At 35.0% G+C, this 22,564-nt stretch overlaps 1 protein-coding gene across 1 annotated transcript in view; it reads right to left on the reverse strand.

Moving 5' to 3' along the window:
• Positions 1-17,345: 17,345 nt before the first annotated feature.
• LOC150102645 (optic atrophy 3 protein homolog) overlaps positions 17,346-22,564 on the reverse strand; it is a 107,165-nt gene continuing 101,946 nt past the window's right edge. The window contains exon 2 of the mRNA XM_090399060.1: positions 17,346-18,019. Coding sequence (XP_090255186.1) covers positions 17,568-18,019 — 452 coding nt within the window. The 3' untranslated portion in view covers positions 17,346-17,567. The remainder of the gene's footprint in view (positions 18,020-22,564) is intronic.

Below are 22,564 nucleotides of genomic sequence, written 5' to 3' on the forward strand. Positions count from 1 at the left end.
ATTAAATAATTGTGCGCAGATGAATGATGGAGTGTGAAACTTCCTTAGTTGGCAAAGTGAAAGGTTTCATGCTGGAGTGCAAATCTGCCATGGAGAAATGCTGTTATGTTCGGTGAGGTAATGTCAACATTCATGCCAATAGCTTGCAGGATCTCTTTAACACACATACTTAATGGATATATGGCAACCTGATGTATGTGATACTGAGCCTCCCAGTATAGAGAAACCCGGGCAGAGCTAACTGTTACCAAGCGTGTCCACAGGTGGTGGATGGTGGAATGACCTCCAAATATGGAGGTTAGCTGCAATATAAGCAGAGGTAACTCTGACGAATAAGCAGTTGTGGACCAGCAGTGATAGTTGCTACCACAGTGTGGGGGAGCAGAGAAGGCAACTCTGTCTCAAAACCTCACAAAAAACTATGACAGCAATATGTTGGGTAAGTCAGTGCCACCATAAAAGCACTTGTCCTTGCAGTGGACAACAGCACTACCAGTACAGTAATCAGACAACTGCAGGCATGAACACAGAGTCTTTAATGGCTGCACTACTGTGAGGCACCAACCCATCTGGCCAGTGTGGTACTATAAGGCCAAATATCCTCCCATGATGATAATAATGATGAATCAAGTAGGAAGATTACATACTGGCTTGTTCATTGCCCAGTGAACTGTGAATCTACATATAACTGCAGATCTCTTCAGGATGATCATGATGATAGATTGGAAGAAATGATGAAGGAATTGGACCATATAAAATGGGACGTTGTAGGCCTATCGGCGATAAGAAGGAAAGAAGAAACTTTCATACAATTAAAAGATGGACATCTATTCTACCACTGAGAATGTGAAAGAAACTCAACTAGTGGTGTAGGATTCCTAATAAATAAAACTCTCAAGGACAATGTCCTGTTTGTTAATAAAATAACATCAAGAATAGCTGAACTAAGTTTCTTCATAAATAAAAGATACCAACTGAAAATTATGTAAATATATGCAACAACCATGGACCATCCAGATGAAGAGATAGAAGATTTCTATGAAACATTAGAATCCACATTAAATAATTCTACAGAATTATTTAATATGGCCTGGTTGGCCGAGTGGTTAGCGAATCCGCTCTCCAGCCAAAAGGTTGTGGGTTCGAATCTCGCTGTGGGCATGGATGTTTGTGATTTTCTGTGAAAATACTAGGTGGTGGTGGTCGTCGGTAGATGGTGTTGGTGTAGATGATGAACATAGTTGTAGTTAGTGGATTGAGTGGTGGAAAGGCGTGGAGTAGGTGCCCTCCCTCAATGAGTCTTTGGACTCCCTGGAAGTGCTATGTAATAATAATAATAAGAAGAATTCTATATAATTATAATGGGCGACTTTAATGCCAAGACTGGAATCAGAGATGACCATCGGTAAATTTGGATTTGGACAGAGGAATGAAAGAGGAAAACGACTTATTGAATTTGCAGAACATAACCTCTTTATTATGAACAGCTTTTTCAAGAAGAAAAATTAACCAAAAATGGACATGGAGAAGCCAAAATGGACAAACTGATAATGAAATAGACTTTATCCTCTCCAACAAAAGACATATAATAAATAACACCGAAGTACTCAATAGATTCAATACAGGAAGTGACCACAGACTAGTTAGAGCAAAAGCAAGGATCAACAAAAAATGGGAATGGAATAAGCTCATAAGAAAAAAGTTCAATTCAGTGAATCTACAAAACCACTATCACAATAAAAGCTGTTATAGAGAATCACTCAAAAATGAACTAAAGAATATAACCATTAATGATGCTAATGAAATCTTAACAAAATCTCTCTTGAAATGTGCACTAGAAATAGGTGTAAAAAGGCACCAAAGAGAGGAAAAACTAAGACAGGAAACTTTAGATCTGATGAAGAAAATAAGATATATGAAAAGAGATTTGAATAGAAACCAATAAAATAGAATATTCGGAAATTTGTAAAACTATACGCAAAAGTATGAAAAATGAAATTAGATCGTATAACACTAGGAAAATTAAAGAAATAATAGAAAAAAATAGTAATATGAAGATCCTAAGATGAACATTATCAGTTAGAACAAAAGAAAGAGCTGCTGTAAGAAGGAAAAATGGTGAACTTATAAAAAAAAAAAAATAGAGAAGCAATAATCAAAAGATTTCAGGAATTTTATATTGAACTTTATGAAGACAAGGAATGAGACATCCAAGAATCAACCAACTTTGGATAACTCGAGTGAGGAAGAATACGATGCCCCTGAGAGCTTACAAGGTGAAGTGGAAATGGTATTGCGGGAAACAAAGAATAGAAAGACCCCAGGAGAAGATGGAATTATGGTAGACATCTTAAAACTGGGAGGAAGTCCCATCATCAAACAGCTGACCAAACTCTTTAATAAATGTCTAAAACAGAGAAAAATTCCAAAAAATTGCAACAATTCACTCCTAATAATAATTTTTAAAAAAGGCAATAAGGAAGAAATTAAAAACTACAGACCTATAAGCCTACTCCCCACCATTTATAAAGTCTTCACAAAAATTACAAATAATAGAATAAAATCTAAACTTGAGGAAATACAATCCTGTAAACAAGCTGGATTTAGGAAGAATTATAATACTTTGGACCATATTCACACATTAAGACAACTTATTGAAAAATCAATTGAAAACAACAAGCCCTTATATCTGGCCTATATAGATTACGTAAAAGCATTTGATTCAGTTAAAACATCTGCAATACTAAAAGCTCTTGAAACTCAGGGAACTGAGAAACCATATATTGAAACACTAAAACATATTTACAATAATGCTGTAAAATCTCGATGTAGCTTAAAAATAAAAAAAAGGTTTTACATCGATTTTTTACAGAGGTCAAGTCTCATGTGAACTGTTATAAAAATAGTATTGTTTGTATGTATGTATTTTTATTAATGTAGTTAACCCTGTAGGAAGTGAATGTATTTACTGTTTTAATGTCAAAAACAAAGGCAATGCTTTTCCATCAGGGAACTTTGTATATAGTTATGTGTAAGAGTGCAGGAAAAGTTGTTTATTAGTTTTGTATATAAGAGTGGCTTACAAGCACGTAAATACCTCCGGTCAGTCAGAAAGGTTCAAACAACTTTCCAATGGCCGGTAACTTACAATCAAAAGAAAGCGGGCAGAACTTAAAAGAAGATGAAAGTGTCATGCCGAATTCTTTGGAGTTTACTATCCTTAGTGCAAGGTTCCAAGATCAGAGAATAAAAAGGGAATGAGCCTGGCATAAAGGGCTTCCCGGTTCCAGTCGCCAGAAAGAAGAGCTTCCAGGCCAGAGATAGGGCTTCCAGACGTTGCCGAAGAAGGAAAGGCTTCTAGACGCCAGAGAGAGGGATCCCGGTTGACAGTTGACGGCATTTTCAGTTTCTTGGAGGTGGCAGTTCGAGCTATTGGAGACGGCAGTCTTCCAGGCATTTTCGGCGAGCCAAGCAGAGGAAATAAGGCGATGTAAATTACCCGATGCAACTTCGCTTGGAAGATTTTCTTTTTTGCCGTGGGAGAACAACCTTTTGCCGGTTGCAGTCCACAGCCCACTATTTTCCTGATGAGATATTACTGAAGTCAGACATTCCTGAGGAAGCTCAAGATCTGAGATGAAGGAAATGCCATAAGACTGTAGTGAAAGACTTTTGACTGAATGTGCGATGCAGTTTTTTGTAAGTTAAAACCTTTTGTATATTCCTTCTCATAGTAGGTTATAGAAAGACTTTTAAGAAATTGTTCAATACTAGTAAGAAGTGTCATTAAGAGAATCAATTGGCATGTGGGAAGTTGATATAAAATTTGCAAAGAGGTTAGCTAACTCTCAGTTAAGTTTTAGCTAACCTCTTTGAAAGAAAGAAACTTCGCTCATGAGAGAGAGGGAAATCTAACGGAAGTTTTATTTAGTCTTATGCCAATTAAATGATATATCGGTGGTGCAGTCTGACAAATAAATTTCCAGTATTCATAGGCATTTGACTAGTAAATACGGAAGGTGGATAATCATAAAACACAGTAGAGTACGTGAGAAAGCATAAGAGAGAAAAAGCACATTAGAGTAAAGTTATAAAGAATTAGGAATAGAATAAAGATAAAGATAAAAGATATTACATATAAGAAAAATAAAGAAGATATTACAATGCAACTTCTGTAATGAAATTATATAAAAACAGTAAAAACTTTCCAATATAAAAAAGCACCTGGAAGGGTGATACCATATCTTCTAAATTATTTACAGCTGCATTAGAAAAAGTCTTCTTTAGAAGCCTTGATTTTTCAATCAAGGCTTCTAAAGATGATGATGTCCTAATAGTAGATAATCTCGAAGATCTGGAAGAAAGGTTAAATCAACTAAATGAAGCCTCCAGATTAATTGGATTAAAAATAAATATAGAAAAAACAAAAATAATGATGAATAAATACATAAACCAAAGAACTCTCAAAGTTGAAAATCATGAAACAGAACAAGTTACCTCATATGTATATTTGGCCCAGCTGATATCTTTTGAGGACTGCCAAAGAAAAGAGATTGAATGAAGAATTCACTTGAATGGATGGCTTATTGGAAAATGAGAGACATATTCAGAAGTGACATCCCTATGAGTCTAAAAAGGAAAGCTTTCAACCAGTGCATACTTCCTGTCTTAACATATGGAGGAGAAACATGAATTTTAACAGAAGCCCTAAACAAAAAGATGAGAACAACAGAACATCGAAAGGAGAGAAGTATGCTAAAAATAACATTAATAGATAGGAAGACGATATTTAATGTATCAATTTAATTAGTTGTTTAATGTGGGAGAGACCTTCCCATGGGGGGAACCTTCGTCAAGCAGTGGACAGAATCAAAAGGTTGAAGAAGGAGATAAAAGTAGAGACTAGTCCACATAGAATGGTCTGGAAGAGACTATTTTTAGGGCATAGCTACGAGACAGTTGTTTCCATCTAAGTGATAGAGCCAGTTCATTTGCTTCAATATTAAGACCTTGAGAGGGCGATGTGCAAAAGGCACCAGTAGCTATCTGTATACTCTCATGATGGATAGGATTCAACCATCACAGGCTACTCTGCTTTGCAGAACCATAGATACTCAGAATTCACTTTTGAATGTATAAGCACAAGTATGATGAATAAGGTAATAATCAGTTGCACAAAAAAAAAGTATAAAGAAAGCAGGCTAGGAAGGTGACTTAATTCATAAAAACAGCAAAAGTGCATTTCAAATGGTAAGAAATATCTTAGTTTTTTCAATATCTGGCAGGTAGAAGAAAGAATGAGTATGACAAGATGACATAAATGGATGAAAATGATAGAGTGATAACTGTTGCTGAAGACAATTGATTCATCAATGTGAAATCATGAGAAGGTCAAGCATAGAGGATATGGAGAAGACTGCTTACTGGTGAGCAAGTTAGAGGTATGAGGAGTTAGGTAAATCTGATGTCAATAAGGCAAGAGGATTTGAGAACTGTTCCAGGAAGTTTGCATCAGCCTTGGCTAACCTGTTCGACAAGAGTCTTGAAATAGCACGAGTCCCAAAGGTGTAGAAGGAAGGTAAAATTTTTCCACTTCATGAAGTTGTGATAAGGTTAAGGCTACAAATTATTGGCCAATTTGTATATCTGGAGTTGTGGTTTGGAGAGGTTCATGAGAGTTAGGATACAGAGATGGGCTGATAACAGCAGTATTCTCTGTGATTGTCAGCATGTTTGTTAAAGAGAGGTCATGTTTAACAAATTACTTATATATTATAACAAGGTGACGAATGTACTGGACAAGAGAGATACATACACAGTGGTAAACTTAGATTTTGCAAAGGCTTTCAATAGACTGCCTCACAAGTTTGTAACTAAACTGAAACAGATGTGATTGAATACTAGATTAGTGAACTGGATAGGTGACTGGCTATTAGATAGGTATCAGCAAGTTGTGTATGGGAGTGTGGTAATCTGAAAGAAAGAAGTTAGTAGTGGGGATTTTTTTTTAACTTGCATTTTAATAATACTGGAGTGAGTTTAACTAGAAATATGCAACTGCCTGCAGATGATGCAAAACTGAGCAGAAAGTGAAGAGTCAAGGCAGATGTAGCCTTACAGAAGGACTTGAATAGATTGTATAAGTGGAACTATCAGTATGAGTAGAAATTTGGTAGGCAATGATGAGATGCAATATACTTGGTGGGGAAATGTTGAAGGAGGTTGAGGAGACAAAGATATCTAAGTGGTGGTGGACAGGGACCTGAAGTTCAGGGATCACCTTCTTGTGACCTGGCTTACTATGAACAGATGGGAAGAACTACTGACATCTGCCTTGGAGAACATGAACAATATACTGGGCACTATCATTATGGCAAGTCAGGTCTAGCAGACAATGGCTTGGATACCCCTTCACACAGTATCAAATGGAAGAAAACAAAAGTGCTACACAGAAGTCATTAAAGTCAGAGAGATTATTTTTGGAATCAACAGCGGCTTTAAAACATACTCCAAACCTCATCAAGTATGGCTGTATCAATTTACCAAAATTTTTTTTTTTTTTCTCCCTCTTTATCCATGTCTGTTACAATTTTTTTTTTTTTTTAAAGTAGTCCAACTGTTATACCAAATTGTTTTGTATACTGCGACAAACTAGCAAAATATCTAAAATATCAGTTAATAAATATTAATTATTTTCTTATTATTATGTGTTGTAAATTGTGAATCAATACTGTTAAATAAACTAGCATGAACTGCCAAAGCCTTTCTACTCGCTACCATAACTAAAACACTTTTCCCACATAACAGGTTATGAAAATAGACCAGGATCTCCTCAGATGGAAGAACTTCAATTGAAATCTAATTGATTATATACTTATAACAACTAAATATAAAACCTGTATAAACTCAGTAAGAACTAGATCTTTCCCAGATGCTGACATTGAAAGTGACTACAATTTAGTTATAGCAACATTGTTGAAATTTGGATTTAAAACTATGAGAAAAATAACAAGACAAAGTTTAAACTTACACAACTCAAATCCAATACCATTAAAAAATTATTTAAAACAAACTCTTGATCCTGATACCTCTCATCAACAGTTTTTAAGGACAGTTGTTGAAATAACTGAAAATATCCTAGCAAGAAAATGCAGTATTGATAAACCTCGGATTAATCAAGAAATATCACAGCATTGTGATCAGTAGAGATTACGACCAATTTGGCACATTAGGAACAACAATGAACAGTTATCTGAAGAGACGGATTAAAAAAGAAGTAAAGTTTGCAAAAAAATGATTATCTGAAGAATGCAAGGAAATTGAGGATAATCTTCATAAGAATAACCATACAACAGCATACCAAATAATTAAGAAATTAACAAAGATTGCAGCAAAACTGTTACCATCCCATACATTCAAGGCACATATGAAAAGATATCTAGAGTGCACAATAAATATCAGCTATGCACCGTATTTAAACCTTATGTCAAATTGGCAACTTTCATCTGTTCACCTAAAGACAAACTCTCTACTTTATCACATCCAGAAGTTTATGAAGTGCCCTGATCTTGTGACCAGGCTTACTATAGACAGACAGGAAGAACTGTTGACATCCACCTTGGTGAACATAAAAAATACATCTGGCACTATCGTTATGGCAAGTTGGGTCTAGCAGATCATGCCTTGGATACCACTTCACACAGGATCAATTGAAAGAAAATAAAAGTGCTACACAGAAGTCATCATAAGTCAAAGAGATTATTTTTGGAATCAACAGAAGCTTTAAAACATACTCCAAACATTAACAAATATGGCTGTATAAATTCACCAAAAATCTGAAAACAGTCATTTTAAGATATAATTAATATTTGTTTTCTCTCTTTTTCCAACATAGAAGACACCTAATTAGGACTTTAGTTCCTTATATCAGCAAATAAGTTAATAAATTTTATTTTCTTATCATCCTGTGTTGTCATCAATAACATGAAAATCATCATCATCATACGTATCAAGGATTTAGGCCTAGTATGGCTTGTTCCGGCCTTAGAAGTCATCGTTGAATCGTTTAAGAGGACGTCCTGGTTTTCTTTTTCCTAATGGCTTGTTTTGGTAATCTTTCTGTTTTCATTCTTTGAACGTGTTCCATCCATTTGTTTATATTTTTTAATTTTTTCAATTACTGGTTCTTGGTTTAATTCTTTCATAATATCTTCGTTTCTTTTGTGATCAAATAGGGTATACTTTACAGTTTTTCTCATAAACTTCATTTCTGCTGTTGTTAATCTTTGTCTTTTTGTTTTATTGTCCAGATTTCGCTTCCATACATTAAGACCGGTAGGGCTAATGTATTGTATACTTTAAGCCTGGTTTGTTTTTGAACTAGGTTTGGTTTAAATATAGAGTTAATTACTCCTGTTATTTTTAAATATTTTGCAATTTTTATGTTTATATCTTTTTCATTTTCATAATTGATCATACATCCTAGGTAGTTAAATGAATTCACCTGTTCTAAGATCTTGTTATCTAATACTATTTTAGTTCTTGCTGGATCTTGTCCTTTAAAGGCCATAGTTTTTGATTTTTACGTTGATATTATCATACCATAATCTTTGGATATCTCATTTAGATTTAAAATAGCTTTCTGTAAGTTATCTTCAGAATTTGTAATTATTTGGTCGTCTGCAAAGAGGAGAGTGTTTAAGTTAACTGTAGGTGAAAGTTTAATTCCTTGATGGAAATTTTTACTCCATTTTATTATTTCATTTAAGTAGATATTAAAAAGAGTTGCTGAGAGGGGACATCCCTGTCAGACCCCTTGGTTTATCTCTCTTGTATATGATAGCTCGTGATTTAATCTTATTTGTATTTGATTATTTTCATATATACTTGTGACAGCTTTTAGGATATTATTTGGTATTTGTCTTTCTTTTAATATGTTAAATAATATGTTTCTTTTAACTTTGTCAAATGCTTTTTCAAAGTCAATAAATGCAATATGTGTTTCTAAATTATATTCTCTTCTTTTCTCTATTATTAATTTTAGGCAGAAGGCTGGGTCTATACATGATCGTCCTTTTCTAAATCCATTTTGTACCTCTAGAATAAAGTTTTCGGAATATTTCTTTAGTTTGTTATTTAAGATTCTGCTATATATTTTGTAACATGAATTTAGTATACTGATACCTCTATAGTTTTTAGGGTCATCTCTATTACCTTTCTTAAAGATAGGAATCACAATTGCTTTTTTCCATTCTATTGGGGGGATACCAGTTGAGTAAATTTTATTTAAAAACAATAGGAGTCTTCCTTTGAATCTTGTTCCTGCGTATTTATATAGTTCTGAACCTAGCTTATCTTCTCCAGGTGATTTTCCGTTTCTTGTTTCTTTCAGGCTGATTTCTAATTCTTCTTCAGTTATTTCCTTTTCATTTTTGTTAATTGTTTGCCAGTTGTCTTTTTTAAAATATTTGTCTGTCCACAGTTCTGTGTAGTAATTTAGAAATTCTTCTAATTTCAATTCAGTGTTTCATTTTATGTTTTCTTTGGTATCTGCATTTAGGTGTTTCAAAATCTTATATACATTGGGTCTTATTTTATATAAATCATGTTCTAAATTAGAAACAAATTTATTCCATGATTCTCTATGTCTTTTTCTGACTTATCTTTTAGCTATGGCTCTTATTCTTTTATATTCTATTTCATCTTCTAATCTTTTACTGCTTAACCACTTGTGATAGGCTTCTTTTTTCTTTTTGATTATTTCTTTGATTGTATCATCCCAGATCTTCAGTTTTTTTCTTTTATTGAATTTTTTGGTATTTCCTAAGCTTTCATTTGCTGCTGCATTTAGTATCGTTTTTATATTAAGCCATTCTATTTCTATTTCTTCATTTTGTTTTATTTTATCTAGATACTGGTTAATTCTTTGTTCATATAGCCATTGTACATTTGTGTCATTCAATAGTCTAGTTTTATAAACAAATGTTTCAATTTTTCTTTCTGTTCTTGTTACTTGTAGCCATTTAGGTGGTAATCTTAATTTTATTTTAACAAGGAAATGGTCACTGCTTATTTCATATCCTCTGTGAACTCTAACATCTAGTGAAAATTTTGATGTCTTTTCATTTAATATGAAGTAATCTAATATTGATTTCCATCCTCTTGCTGCCCAAGTATATTTATGTATGTCTTTATGTTTATAGAAGGAATTCATTATTTTTAGGTTATTATAAACTACAAAGTCAATCAATTTTTTACCATTTCTGTTTAGAGAGTGTGTTCTCCATGTATTCCTATATTATTATTAATTTTCGTGTTTCCAATTCTTGCATTTAAGTCTCCGGCTAAAATTATGTAATCATTTTTATTTATTTTATTATATATGTTTTGTAGCTGATTATAAAAATCAATATTATCCTGTTCTCTTCCTTCTTCTGGGGCATATAAACCAATTATTGTTAAATAGCCTCTATCTATTTTTATTCTAGCTTCTATTATTCTTTCATTCCATTAACATGAAAATAAATAACACAAAGCCTTTTGTTTGAATTAGCTGAACAATTGAGGATGATAATGATAAAAAAATACAGGGTGTCCACATTGGACCTCTCCAGTTTCAACATGTTACTACTACTACTTATGTGTATAGACCATGGTATCGAAATTGTACAAATGAGAAAGAAAGCTCACCAAGTTTTTGAAAAAATATTCTGAATGATACTTATAGTGTCTATGTAACATTTGAACAATCCAAATCTCACATATTTACGAATTGCAATGTTTTCCCTTTCTTTGAAACTAGGGAGATCCAATGTGAACACCCTGTATTAATAATTATGAAAATATATTTAAAAGATGGTATGATTATTCACGTAAACTATTCAAGTGTGATGATAACTTGAACCAACAAAATTTAGAGGGGAACTATCCCAATGATAACAGAGAATACTGATTACCCATACTTGGAGAAGAAGTAGAAAGAGCCATCTTGTGTTCAAAATTGAGAAAAAACAGCAGAAATTGACAATATTGTTAGTGGAGGGACCTATTGTTAGTGGAGTGCACTAACAATAGGTCCCTCCCCCTACTTAACAGGGGGGGGGACCTATTGTTAGTGCACTCCACAAAATTTGCTAGCAGGTGTGGAACACTGAGACCTTGCCAAAGACTGATATACAATTATCCTTATTCCCATTCCAAAAAAAGGAAACAGCAAAAAAGTGCAATAATTTTAGGACCATTAGTCTCATCAGCCACCCAAGCAAAATATTTTTGGACATCTTATTCTCACACATTGAAGCAAAAATGGAATTCAATTTTTTAGACTTCCAGACTGGATTTAGAAAGAATAGGAGTACAACTGACCATATATTTACATTCTACATCATTCTACAGAGGAAAAAGATGAGTTCTGGAACATGTTAGATGAAGAAATGAGGGAATTGGAAGAAAATGAGATGGTGATTGTCGGAGGAGACTTGAATGGGCACATAGGAAGACAGAATAGAGACTGTGAAAGGGTGCATGGAGGCCACAGAGTGGGAATGATGAACCAGGAAGGAGAGATGGTTGTGGACTTTGCAGTAGCGTTTGATCTCGCAATTGTGAACTCGTTTTTCTACAAGATGGAAGAACATTTGATAACATTTAGGAGTGGTAACAACAGCTCACAAATTGACTAATTTTGACTAGAAGACAACATCTTAAGGTTGTGACAAATTGTAAAGTAATTCCAACAGATCAAGCAGCACAACAACACCGACTGCTGTGCGCAGACTTTAAAATAAGATCAAAGATAAGAACTTCTGGATGCCATGGGATGAAGACAATTAAGTGGTTTCGCTTAAAAGAGGAGAGTGTAAGGAATCGTTTTAGGGAGAGGGTGTTAGAGAGGATTTCGGATGGACTGGAAAGTGTACAAGATTGGTGGAAACATAACTCAAAAGTAATCCTGAGCTGTGCAATCGAGGTGCTTGGTGAAACATCTGGAAAGATTAGAGAGCAGAAGGAGGGTTGGTGGTGGAATAATGATGTACAAGTGGCAGTGACAGCTAAGAGGAAGGCAAAGCAGAAGTGGGATGAGTCAAGAGTGGAAGAGGACAGAGAGGTGTACAAAGAGAGAAAGCAAGAAGCCAAGAGAGTTGTGGCACAGGCGAAGGCCATGGCATATCAAGATCTGTATGATCAATTAGAAACAAAGGAAGGACAGAGAAAAATTTACCAACTAGCGAAATGTAAAAATAAAGCTGCAAAGGACATCTTACATGTGAGGCAGATCAAAGATGCAGAAGGAAGAGTATTATGGAGGGATGTGGACATAAGAAACAGATGGAAAATATACTTTGAGTGACTTTTGAATGAGGAAAATGCAAGGACTCACAGAGGAGATGAGCAGCCTTCTGAGGGGATGGTGCAGAACATCAGTAGAATGGAAGTGAAAGAGGCCATGAAGAGGATGAGGAATGGAAAATCAGTGGGCCCCGACAGACTTCCAGTGGAGGCATGGAAGGCACTGGGGGAAGAGGGAATTGACCTGCTGTGGGACCTGTTCATGAAAGTATGCCAAGAGGAAAATATACCCGAGGAATGGAGGGAGAGTACTCTTGTACCCATCTACAAGGGTAAAGGGGATGCACAAGACTGTAAAAATTACAGAGGAATAAACTTGATGTCCCACACAATGAAGATCCTAGAAAGGATTCTTGATGGTAGATTGAGGAAGGAGGTGGAGATTGCAAAGGAACAATTTGGCTTCGTGCCTGGTAGATCAACAACAGATGCTATCTTTGGGTTACGACAGATGATGGAAAAATATCGAGAGAAACAAAGGGAGCTACATCTGGTATTTATTGATCTAGAGAAAGCATACGATAGATTGCCAAGGCAAGAAGTCTGGAGGTGTCTGAGGGAGAAGAAGGTGCCGGAGAAATATATCAGGATGGTGCGGGAAATGTACAGAAATGTGAAGACAAGTGTTCGGACCTGTTTGGGACAGACAGAAAGTTTTCAAGTAACAGTTGGCTTGCATCAAGGGTCGGTCAGCATTAAGTGCATTTCTGTTTAATATTGTGATGGAGGTGGTAACAGAGGAGGTGAGAGAAGATGCGCCTTGGACAATGTTGTATGCAGATGACATCTTGCTGTGTGTAGATTCAAGAGAAGAAGTGGGAACTAAACTGGAAAGATGGAGAAAAGTACTGGAAGAGAGAGGTATGAGCCTGAGCAGAAGTAAGACAGAGTATATGTGTTGCGCAGTGGGCGGCCAGGAGACAGATCTGGAGCTGGAAGGAAATGTCATCAGGAAGGTGAGAGACTTTAGATACTTAGGTTCAACAGTGGAAGAAGATGGAGGAGAGAAGGAAGTGGGATGCAGGATACAAGCGGGTTGGAGGAACTGGAGGGAGATGGCTGGAGTGTTATGCGATAAGAGGGTGCCAATCAATCTGAAAGGCAAAATTTATAGGACAGTAGTGAGGCCAGCTATGACATATGCTATAGAAACTGTGGCCCTGAGGAAAACTGACATCAGCAGGATGGAAGTAGCAGAGATGAGAATGCTTAGGTGGATGTGCGGTGTGACCAGAAAGGATCGTCTAAGAAATGACTATGTCAGGGGAACAGTGAAAATTACCAACTTAGGAGCGAAAATACAGGAGGCAAGGTTGAGATGGTTTGGTCATGTGATGAGGAGGGAGGACGAATATGTGGGAAGAAGGGTCATGCAGATGGATGTGCAAGGAAGGCGGAAGCATGGGCGGCCAAAGAAGAGATGGAGGGAGCTGGTAGAAGAGGACTTGAAGATGAAGAACTTGGATGTGGTGACAGCTCAAGACAGGAAGGTGTGGAGGAGACTCATTACAAACAGTGACCCCACTTAAGTGGGAGAAGCTGCAGAAGAAGAAGAAGATCATTGGAGAAAAATATGTAGAACATAATAAAGTAATGTGCCATAACTTTATTGACCTAAAGAAAGTCTAAAGTTTTGATTTTATTTGTCATGATGCCCTCTGGAAAATTCTGCAACATTACGAAGTAGACAACAAAATAATATTTTGTCTACTTTGTAATAGAAGGAAGAAGAATAAGCCATATAACGCTTGCTGATGACATCAATGTAGCAGAAAACAAATCAAATCTTCAGGAAATCACCACAAAATTAGCTTATTTTCTAAAAAAATGGCATAACCATACAGGGTGTTCGGGATAAATTTGACATATTTATAATTAATTATATTTTTCCGTAAGTTACATGTATTAACACACACTTCTCTTCATTTAAAAGTTTGGACCCTTCTTCATTCATATACAAGATGTCAGAAAGGATGGATAGCTGGAACCCACCTGAATCATGGAAGAGAATAACTTGTATCATGATGATTCGTGCCCGCCATCAAAATAAGGATATTACGACTGCTGCCCAATGCTCCCTGAATACAGTAAAAACAATCAGGCATGAACTAGAGACTTGCAATGGTGACTACGAGGATGTAGCAAGAAGAAAGATCCCTAGCAGACGACCTGATTGCGTTCGTACAGCAGAATTCCTCGCAAATCTGCAGGAACAGGTGTTGAAGAACCCTGGCATTGGAATTCGGGCTTTGTTCGTGGAGTTGCTAACTGTAGTCAAGCCCTGGATAACAAGGGTAGCCAATGGTAGGCCGTATGTATGGCAGCAGGATTCGGCCCCTTGCCACACCTCTGGGAAAAGTCAAAAATGGTTGTCTGAAAATTTCTACGACTTCACCAGTCCAAATGTTTGGCCTCCAAACTCCCCAGACCTTAACCCCATGGTTTATTTTGTATGGGGCGCAGTTGAAAAAGACACCAATCGCACTTCCAGTAATACAAAAGCCCAGTTAATGGATAAAATTAAAACAGTTTTTGCGGCCCTTCCCAGGGAGACTGTAGCATCAGCTTTTTCGAGGTTCCGAAGCAGAATTGAAGCTGTGATCGATGCTAATGGTGGTTATTTTGAGTAAATCTTGTTGATAGTATTGTAATTAACTCTGCCTGTAATGTTTTTTTGTCAATTCATTAAATTTAATAGATACAAAGAAGATTTTCTTTTTCCTTATGAAACTGTCAAATTTATCCCGAACACCCTGTAAGTACTCCAAAATCAAAAGCAATGACAAGTATATGTGCTTATGACCAAGAAGAAAGTGCTATAGCAGAAACTGAAAAAATCCTACATGAAGATACACCAATAGAAAAGTTGATCAGTTTAAATATGTAGGCAATATCTTTAATAAAGATGACAGATCAAGACAGGATATTAGGACAAAAATTGCAAAAGCAACAGCACTCCAAACAAGGAAACTGCTATGGACAGATAACAAACTTATAATTACAAACAGATTTCACCTTATTGACACGCTAGTTAATTCAGTACTTCTATACAGAAGTGAAACTTGGATTCTCCTAAAAGATGAAAAGAGGTTGCTGGCATTTCAAATAAGGTGCTATAGATGACTCTTAAAGATATCATACACTCACATCGCAAATATTGAAATGACAAAAATTGGTTCTTTCACTAGTCCAAGAGATAATATCATAACAAAGAAGGAAACAACTTATGCAGTTTGGTCATATCAGCAAATCAAATGGTTCTACTAATGCAAGTTCTTGAAGGACATATTCCAGGAACTCAAAAAAGAGACAGACCTAGAATAAACCGGATAGACAAATGTAAAAAAACTGGACAGGTACTTCACTAACAGAGCTCAAAGCAAAGTGTCAATCAAGGACTGATTGGATGATTTCTGTAAAGAATATTTCCTTTCTTAACATCTACTCTATGGTCCTTTGTGGACTATGGGATGAAGACGAATACAAACCATGCATGAATAGCTATTTATTATGCTAACAACTGTCTTTGTTAAAAAAAAAAAAAGAAAAGGTTATTTTCAGATCTTTGTGTATGTTCTCCACTGCTTTTCTTGACAATGCTGTTAGCTAATTAAACAGCAAAACATGTCAATGTTAAAATTAAATTATCAAGTTATCACTTCATGACAATCCATCATCCTAGTGGACATAATTAAGTGAGTGATGAGATGGACACTAACGTGAGGACAGAGGCAGGCAAACTGAAGGGTGCTTAGAATGTTATAAAAATCTTGATGCACACAGTCATGGATTCAATGGAAATATTTACCAGTGTATTATGAGAAAGTGCTAGCAAAATGGTAGTGTCTGTGATCCAGTTGTTTAATACAAGTCTCAGCACTTGCATGGGAATGGAAGGAGGGCATGCTATTTCTATTACACAAGGACAGAAGTTACCAATCATAGACCTGTCAGTATCTCAGGAGCAGTAGTTAAGGTTTAGCACAAGTTGTGTTCAAGCTGAAAGCCAGACTTCAGGAACAAACAATAATATGATATTTTATTATTATTACACCCTCCATGGAATCATCAGACTCATCATGGGAGGTTCACATTCAGCTGACAATATATTTATCATATAGAATCTTACAATGCTTAATACTCCTTGCATTAACAACACATTCTGGTAATGCAAATAGCACAAAAAGGATCAGATGAATGCTGAAAAACATGCTAACAAGGGGATAAGAAAGTTATTGTTACTTTTTTATAAAGCACTGATGGAACCACATATGGGATGAAAATGAGGAAGAGTTAGAGAGGATTCAGAGATGTGTGACCAAGATGATAACATGGCTTTGGAATGCATTTACTACTATAGGACAGATTACAGATTTGCAGGTTGTGACGGCTTGCTGAGAAGAGGGGGATGTGATAGAAATCTGCAAGTTTTTAAAAGGATTTTACAAAACAGATACAGCAGTTTTTCAATATATGACAAAAAAAAAAGAAAGAACAAAAGGGGAGGGGGGGGGCCTTCAAGTTGAATAACAGTGTGGTGAGCAAGGATGTTAGGACTAGGTTTTTTGCTATGCAAGTGGTGAATGAATGGAATGTGATACCATAAGTGATGAGTGCTGTGTCACTGAATGAGCTCAAAAAGGGGTATGAAAAAGTATTATGTGAATAATAGTTATTACAGGCCTCCTACAATGAGCCTCGAAATGCAATGCCCAATTAATTAGAACAATAACCAGGTAAGAATATAAAACAAAACAGCATCAGTGATAATTTTTTAATGTTTTCATGTTATTTTAATATGAAGGAAAATAAATTATCATGAATAAGAAAAGCAAAGCAAAATAAGATTAATATTTAAAAATAATGACAATTTTCTCATTATAAGCATAAATCTGAGTCAGTTTGTACATGTTAAAAAACAAAAAGCATACAAAATGAAGTAAGTCTGTAAGTAATAGGTAAAAATTTCTTTGAAATAAAAAATACTGAGAACTAAGTAATTCAGAAAAGTATATTTATTTCATCATTAAGAACACTAATCTCTAATTCTATAAAATAAGTTAAGACATTTTGTTTTTTCAAGGATATATACAAGTTTTTTTCTAGAAATTTGGGCTTTATATTAATAAGTACATATCTAAATTATTAATACTGATTGGTGGATATGAATTTTCCTAACAACATTTACTCCTATTAAAAGTTATAATAAAAAATTCTAATCACTTAGTTTTTCCTTTCACACTTTTGCTAACATCATTAATTGCTTTTTCTATAAAACCTTTCTTTTGCTCATCTAATGATTTTGGACTCGACTCTGGTTTAGATTCTGACACATCAGAATTTAAATTAGTTCTCTTCTGAAAAGAATGACATATGCGTGTTAGATGCCTGATTTCTGCATCTTGTTTCTCTATTGTGTATTTTAATTCTTCTACTTCATTTTCTAGAGTTACAAATCTTTCTTCTCGTGATGTTTCTTTATCTCGTTCTTTCCTGAATGATCGAATATACTCTGCAGTAATAGAAACAGCAGCTATGGTAAAGATAATAGTCTCTCCCAACAGCTCTGCACCCAACTCAATTGCCATATTTTCATTCAGTTTCTTAACTTCTGAAGGTTTCCCCATATTAAGCATTCGCATTTTTACATTCACCTCTATCCAGTGGTATACTAAAAAATAAAATAGATATCAAAATATTATACAATTTTATCTTTAAAAAATGAAATAAGTGGGTGCAAATGTTCTGGTGTTATATAATTTCTACATAAAGAATTTTTTCATTTAATTCAAAAATACAGTTAATTATTATAAAAATACTCAAAAGTAGCAATATGACAAGGAACAATTCCACACAAGTGGCAACATGTTGTGCAAGTAACACATTAATAATACCTAGTAATAATAATTAATAGGTGACTGTGTTGTCTTGTTGCAACATTTCTTGAATCATAATGCTAGACTATCAGAAAAACCATTAAAGATTTGATGCATCACTGACTCACAGGAACTTTTTCTGACTATTTTTCTGCCACTTCTCAATTTAAGTGATCTTTTAGATTAGCCGCTGTAGAGCCAATTTGAAGCATAGCAGAACCTTGTACCCTTCGATTGGAAAAGACCTGGGTTCGATTCTCATCGTGACGATGGGAATCCTCATATGGGCTTTTTCAGTTGAAGGTAAGTTAGCCGATCTCATACGGTGGTAGCAGGGTTTTTTTTCTCCTGGAAACTTGGGATTTTCATCCCGCGTACAGACAAATCGGCCTTCAGAACACACGCAATTTACAGACAAAAAATACTGTTGTTGGTGATAATGGGCGATAGATGCCATTGACGGTAGTGGTGTCATATTTGGAGAATTAAGTAGTGGAGAGGAAGAGATGTACTTAGCGAAGTAGAGTGGTGTGCCCTCCCACGATGAGTCCTTGAACTCCCTGGAGGTGTCACGTAATAATAATAATAAAAATAATAATAAAAACACATCTCAAAATTATTGACTATGAAACTCACAATATTTTGTACAACAATACAAGAAGGTTTAGGATCATGAGATGGTGGCAAGATGTCTGCTGTATTCTCAAACTAATGCTTGAAAATCATTTATGGGTATTTATGGAATCAACATTCAATGACTCAAATGTTGAGACTAGCTGCCCACCAATTTTCAAAAGTTATTTGGGATAAAAGAGCTACATCTACTCCCTTCAGGGACAAAAAAAAAAAAATGTTAGAGCATTTATTCGTATATAGCATAGATGACGAACCTATGGCATACGTGCAGGTGGCACGTCTGAGAATTTTGCTAGCACGGGAACGATTTACAGGTGATATCCTTTTATATGCTTATAAATTATTTAATATTTTTTTTTTAGTTATTACAATAGGTACAAGTTAAATTTTGTTTTACACGAGAGAGAGCAGATATGAAGACGTGCATATGATTGGTGCAGTATTAACAAAAGATCATGCGACCCAAAGGCATAGGCAACCAACAAGTGTTGAGTTGAAATGCTGATTCTCTTCAACCGAATTCCATAACATCTGAAACTGTCATAACAACATTCACTATATATTTCTTAGTTTTAACACATTTACGACGGGGTATCGTTTATCGTTCCAACGGAACTTCTCATTACCGGCAGGCTCAACTCACACAAAGTTTCAACCCTTGGTTGAATTTTATTCCTGCTTGTTTGCGTTTTAAGCTGGCAGGCAAACTCACACATGCATTATATGTACAGTGACCATATTTTTTTGGAGAAAATAAAGGACAAATCAGAAATTGTGTCATAATAAATAAAAATAAAAAAAACAGGTTGCATTTATTTGTTTCACTAAAACTAAAAAGTTTTATAACTTTTATTGTAAAATATAAGCATATACATAGCATTTTAAACAATCACATTATTACTTAAATTTTTTTAGTTTTGATACTTTTCACAAGAATGAACTTTTTTTAATAAATCAGGTTTGTGTTTTAAAAATTCATAAAACTGTATACAATTCATGTCAAAGTTGCATTTGGTATAAATGCGTGCTTTCAATGTTTTGATTTTTAATTGGATTTTTTCACTGGTCCACATATTGCTCACTAATGAAAATACTCGTTCAATGGGGGGGGGGGGGGCATTAGATCCAGCGAGACATAAGCAAAAGTCAACGATTTTTAAAATGTTTTTCTGCAAAATGTTTAAAATTTTCAACCCATCTACGTCAGCAGGACTTGTCATTTTGTCACCATTCTTCGATCCTTTCACTGGTGACATAACTTTTAATACACGAAATTTCATCAAATAGTTTGCCATCATTTATATTTAAGTTCCAGTGACTGGAAATGAACAAAACACTTTCCTCAATCTTCACCCGCAGAGGGATTTCTCATAGTAGGACCCATTCAAATACTTTCATTTCCACGAAACAGCTGTCCCAGTTATTTAAATAATCAATGCAGGTTTGATAAAATTTATGAATTTCATCTTTAAATATGTTCGCATCAATATTCAATTTACCATTTCAATTCACAAAATCAAGGACAAAATGGCCATGTTAGAAAAAAAAAAATCTCAAGGACAGAGCAGTGAAATAAAGGATTGTCCTCTTAAATAAAGGACGTATGGTTGCTGTCATTATATGACATTCCAATTTGTGGTAGAATTTTATTTGAAGTTAGCCTTTGTGATCTGTCATAATGACATCGAGAATTTCAAATGCAATAAAACAAACACTTACTTCATGTAATTGAAAAATTTACAATAGTTTTTAGTTAGATACTGTATTTCAGTGTAACACATGGTTTTCCTTGAGTCTATACAGCATAATTTCTGTGAGTTTTAAAAGAGGTATACCGTGAATAGACATATCGATACAAAATTAATAGCGGAAAAAACTCACGTACAAAGATTATTTAATAGTATAATTTTCGCCTGTGTGTCACAGGCATCTTCAGTACATTAAGCTCAAATTAAACAATAACTGACAATTCCAAAAAGCACCACCTAAGTAGCTGGTGTAAGATAACTAAAAAGTCAATAAATTTTCTAAAAAAAAAAAAATTAATACAATAAAAAGTTAGGAAAGATTAGCTGATTTGTAAAGTACTATCTCCCATAAAAGGGATAGACATAAGCCGTCGGATCTGTTTAAGTTAGGAGAATGAAGTAGAGTTTCACATGTTTCTTTATAAAGGCGTTCCATGAGAAACTGACTTTTGTGAAGACCTCTTGTCTTTCTCCAATGAACTTTGTGTCTAGTGAAGATGGCATGTTCTGCAAGTCCAGACTTTTCAGGTTTAAAGTATTCAATATAAGATTGGTGTTCTTCTAGCCAAATAGAGGCAGATCTTCCTGTTTGTCCGAAATAAGATAATCCACAAGAGCATGGAATCTGGTAGACACCTGGATGATTAAGATGTGGAAGCTTGTCCTTAGGAGAAGTGAGAAAGGTGGAGATTTTTCTAAACGGTCGAAAGGCAACAAAAATATACCCTAGAAGTAGAATCAAATAAGCAGTTAGCCTTCTAATTCTTCGCCAACCAGATGGTAACCTACATTTCTCAGTTTATAGAAAGAAGACTCATACAGGCCATTATATCCATGCGGAATCTCATCACCATCCCAGTCAAAAGGCAGGAACTATTAAAACACTGGTTCATCGGGCACACTCCTTTTGTTCTTTAGACAATCTTTTACAGAAAGAGCTACAATATAAAACTTCTTCCTTTCTATCTAATGGTTATAAGAATTGCTTCATTAAAAGAACTTTGAGTAGTTTTAATATGTCTTCCTCTTCAAACACAGAAGAAATAACGCACATTACTATCCCTTGTGTACAAGGCATCAGTGAACGTATAGCAAAAGATTTAAAACCACTGAATATTTTTGTTGCCTTTCGACCGTTTAGAAAAATCTCCACCTTTCTCACTTCTCCTAAGGACAGGCTTCCACATCTTAATCATCCAGGTGTCTACCAGATTCCGTGCTCTTGTGGATTAGCTTATTTCGGACAAACGGGAAGATCTGCCTCTATTCGGCTAGAAGAACACCAATCTTATATTGAATACTTTAAACCTGAAAAGTCTGGACTTGCAGAACATGCCATCTTCACTAGACACAAAGTTCATTGGAGAAAGACAAGAGTTCTCCACAAAAGTCAGTTTCTCATGGAATGCCTTTATAAAGAAACGTGAAACTCTAATTCATTCTCCTAACTTAAACAGATCCGACGGCTTACGTCTATCCCCTTTATGGGAGATAGTACTTTACAAATCAGCTAATCTTTCCTAACTTTTTATTGTATTAATTTTTTTTTTTTTTTAAGAAATATATTGACCTTTTTAGTTATCTTACACCAGCTACTTAGGTGGTGCTTTTTGGAATTGTCAGTTATTGTTTAATTTGAGCTTAATGTACTGAAGATGCCTGTGACACACAGGCGAAAATTATACCATTAAATAATCTTTGTACGTGAGTTTTTTCCGTTATAATTTTATATTGATAGTTTCTGTGGGGGGGGGCAATAATAGTGCAATTAGAGATAGCTGGAATAAAAACAGCTCTAACTAATGAATCACTCTGTTTGTTGAGAAATATATTACACAGACTGCAAAAGCCTCTGTACCTTATTCAGGGATACAATAAAACTACACTTGTTTTTCTTGCATCTGCAGTATAATGTCTGTTGGGGAGGGCATGTTGTTATAGGTTGGAGCGAGTTAT

The sequence above is a fragment of the Typopeltis vanoorti genome, chromosome 10 (assembly GCF_054136105.1).
Source record: "Typopeltis vanoorti isolate ZY-2024b chromosome 10, IOZ_Tvanoo_1.0, whole genome shotgun sequence".
Taxonomy (NCBI): domain Eukaryota; kingdom Metazoa; phylum Arthropoda; class Arachnida; order Uropygi; family Thelyphonidae; genus Typopeltis; species Typopeltis vanoorti.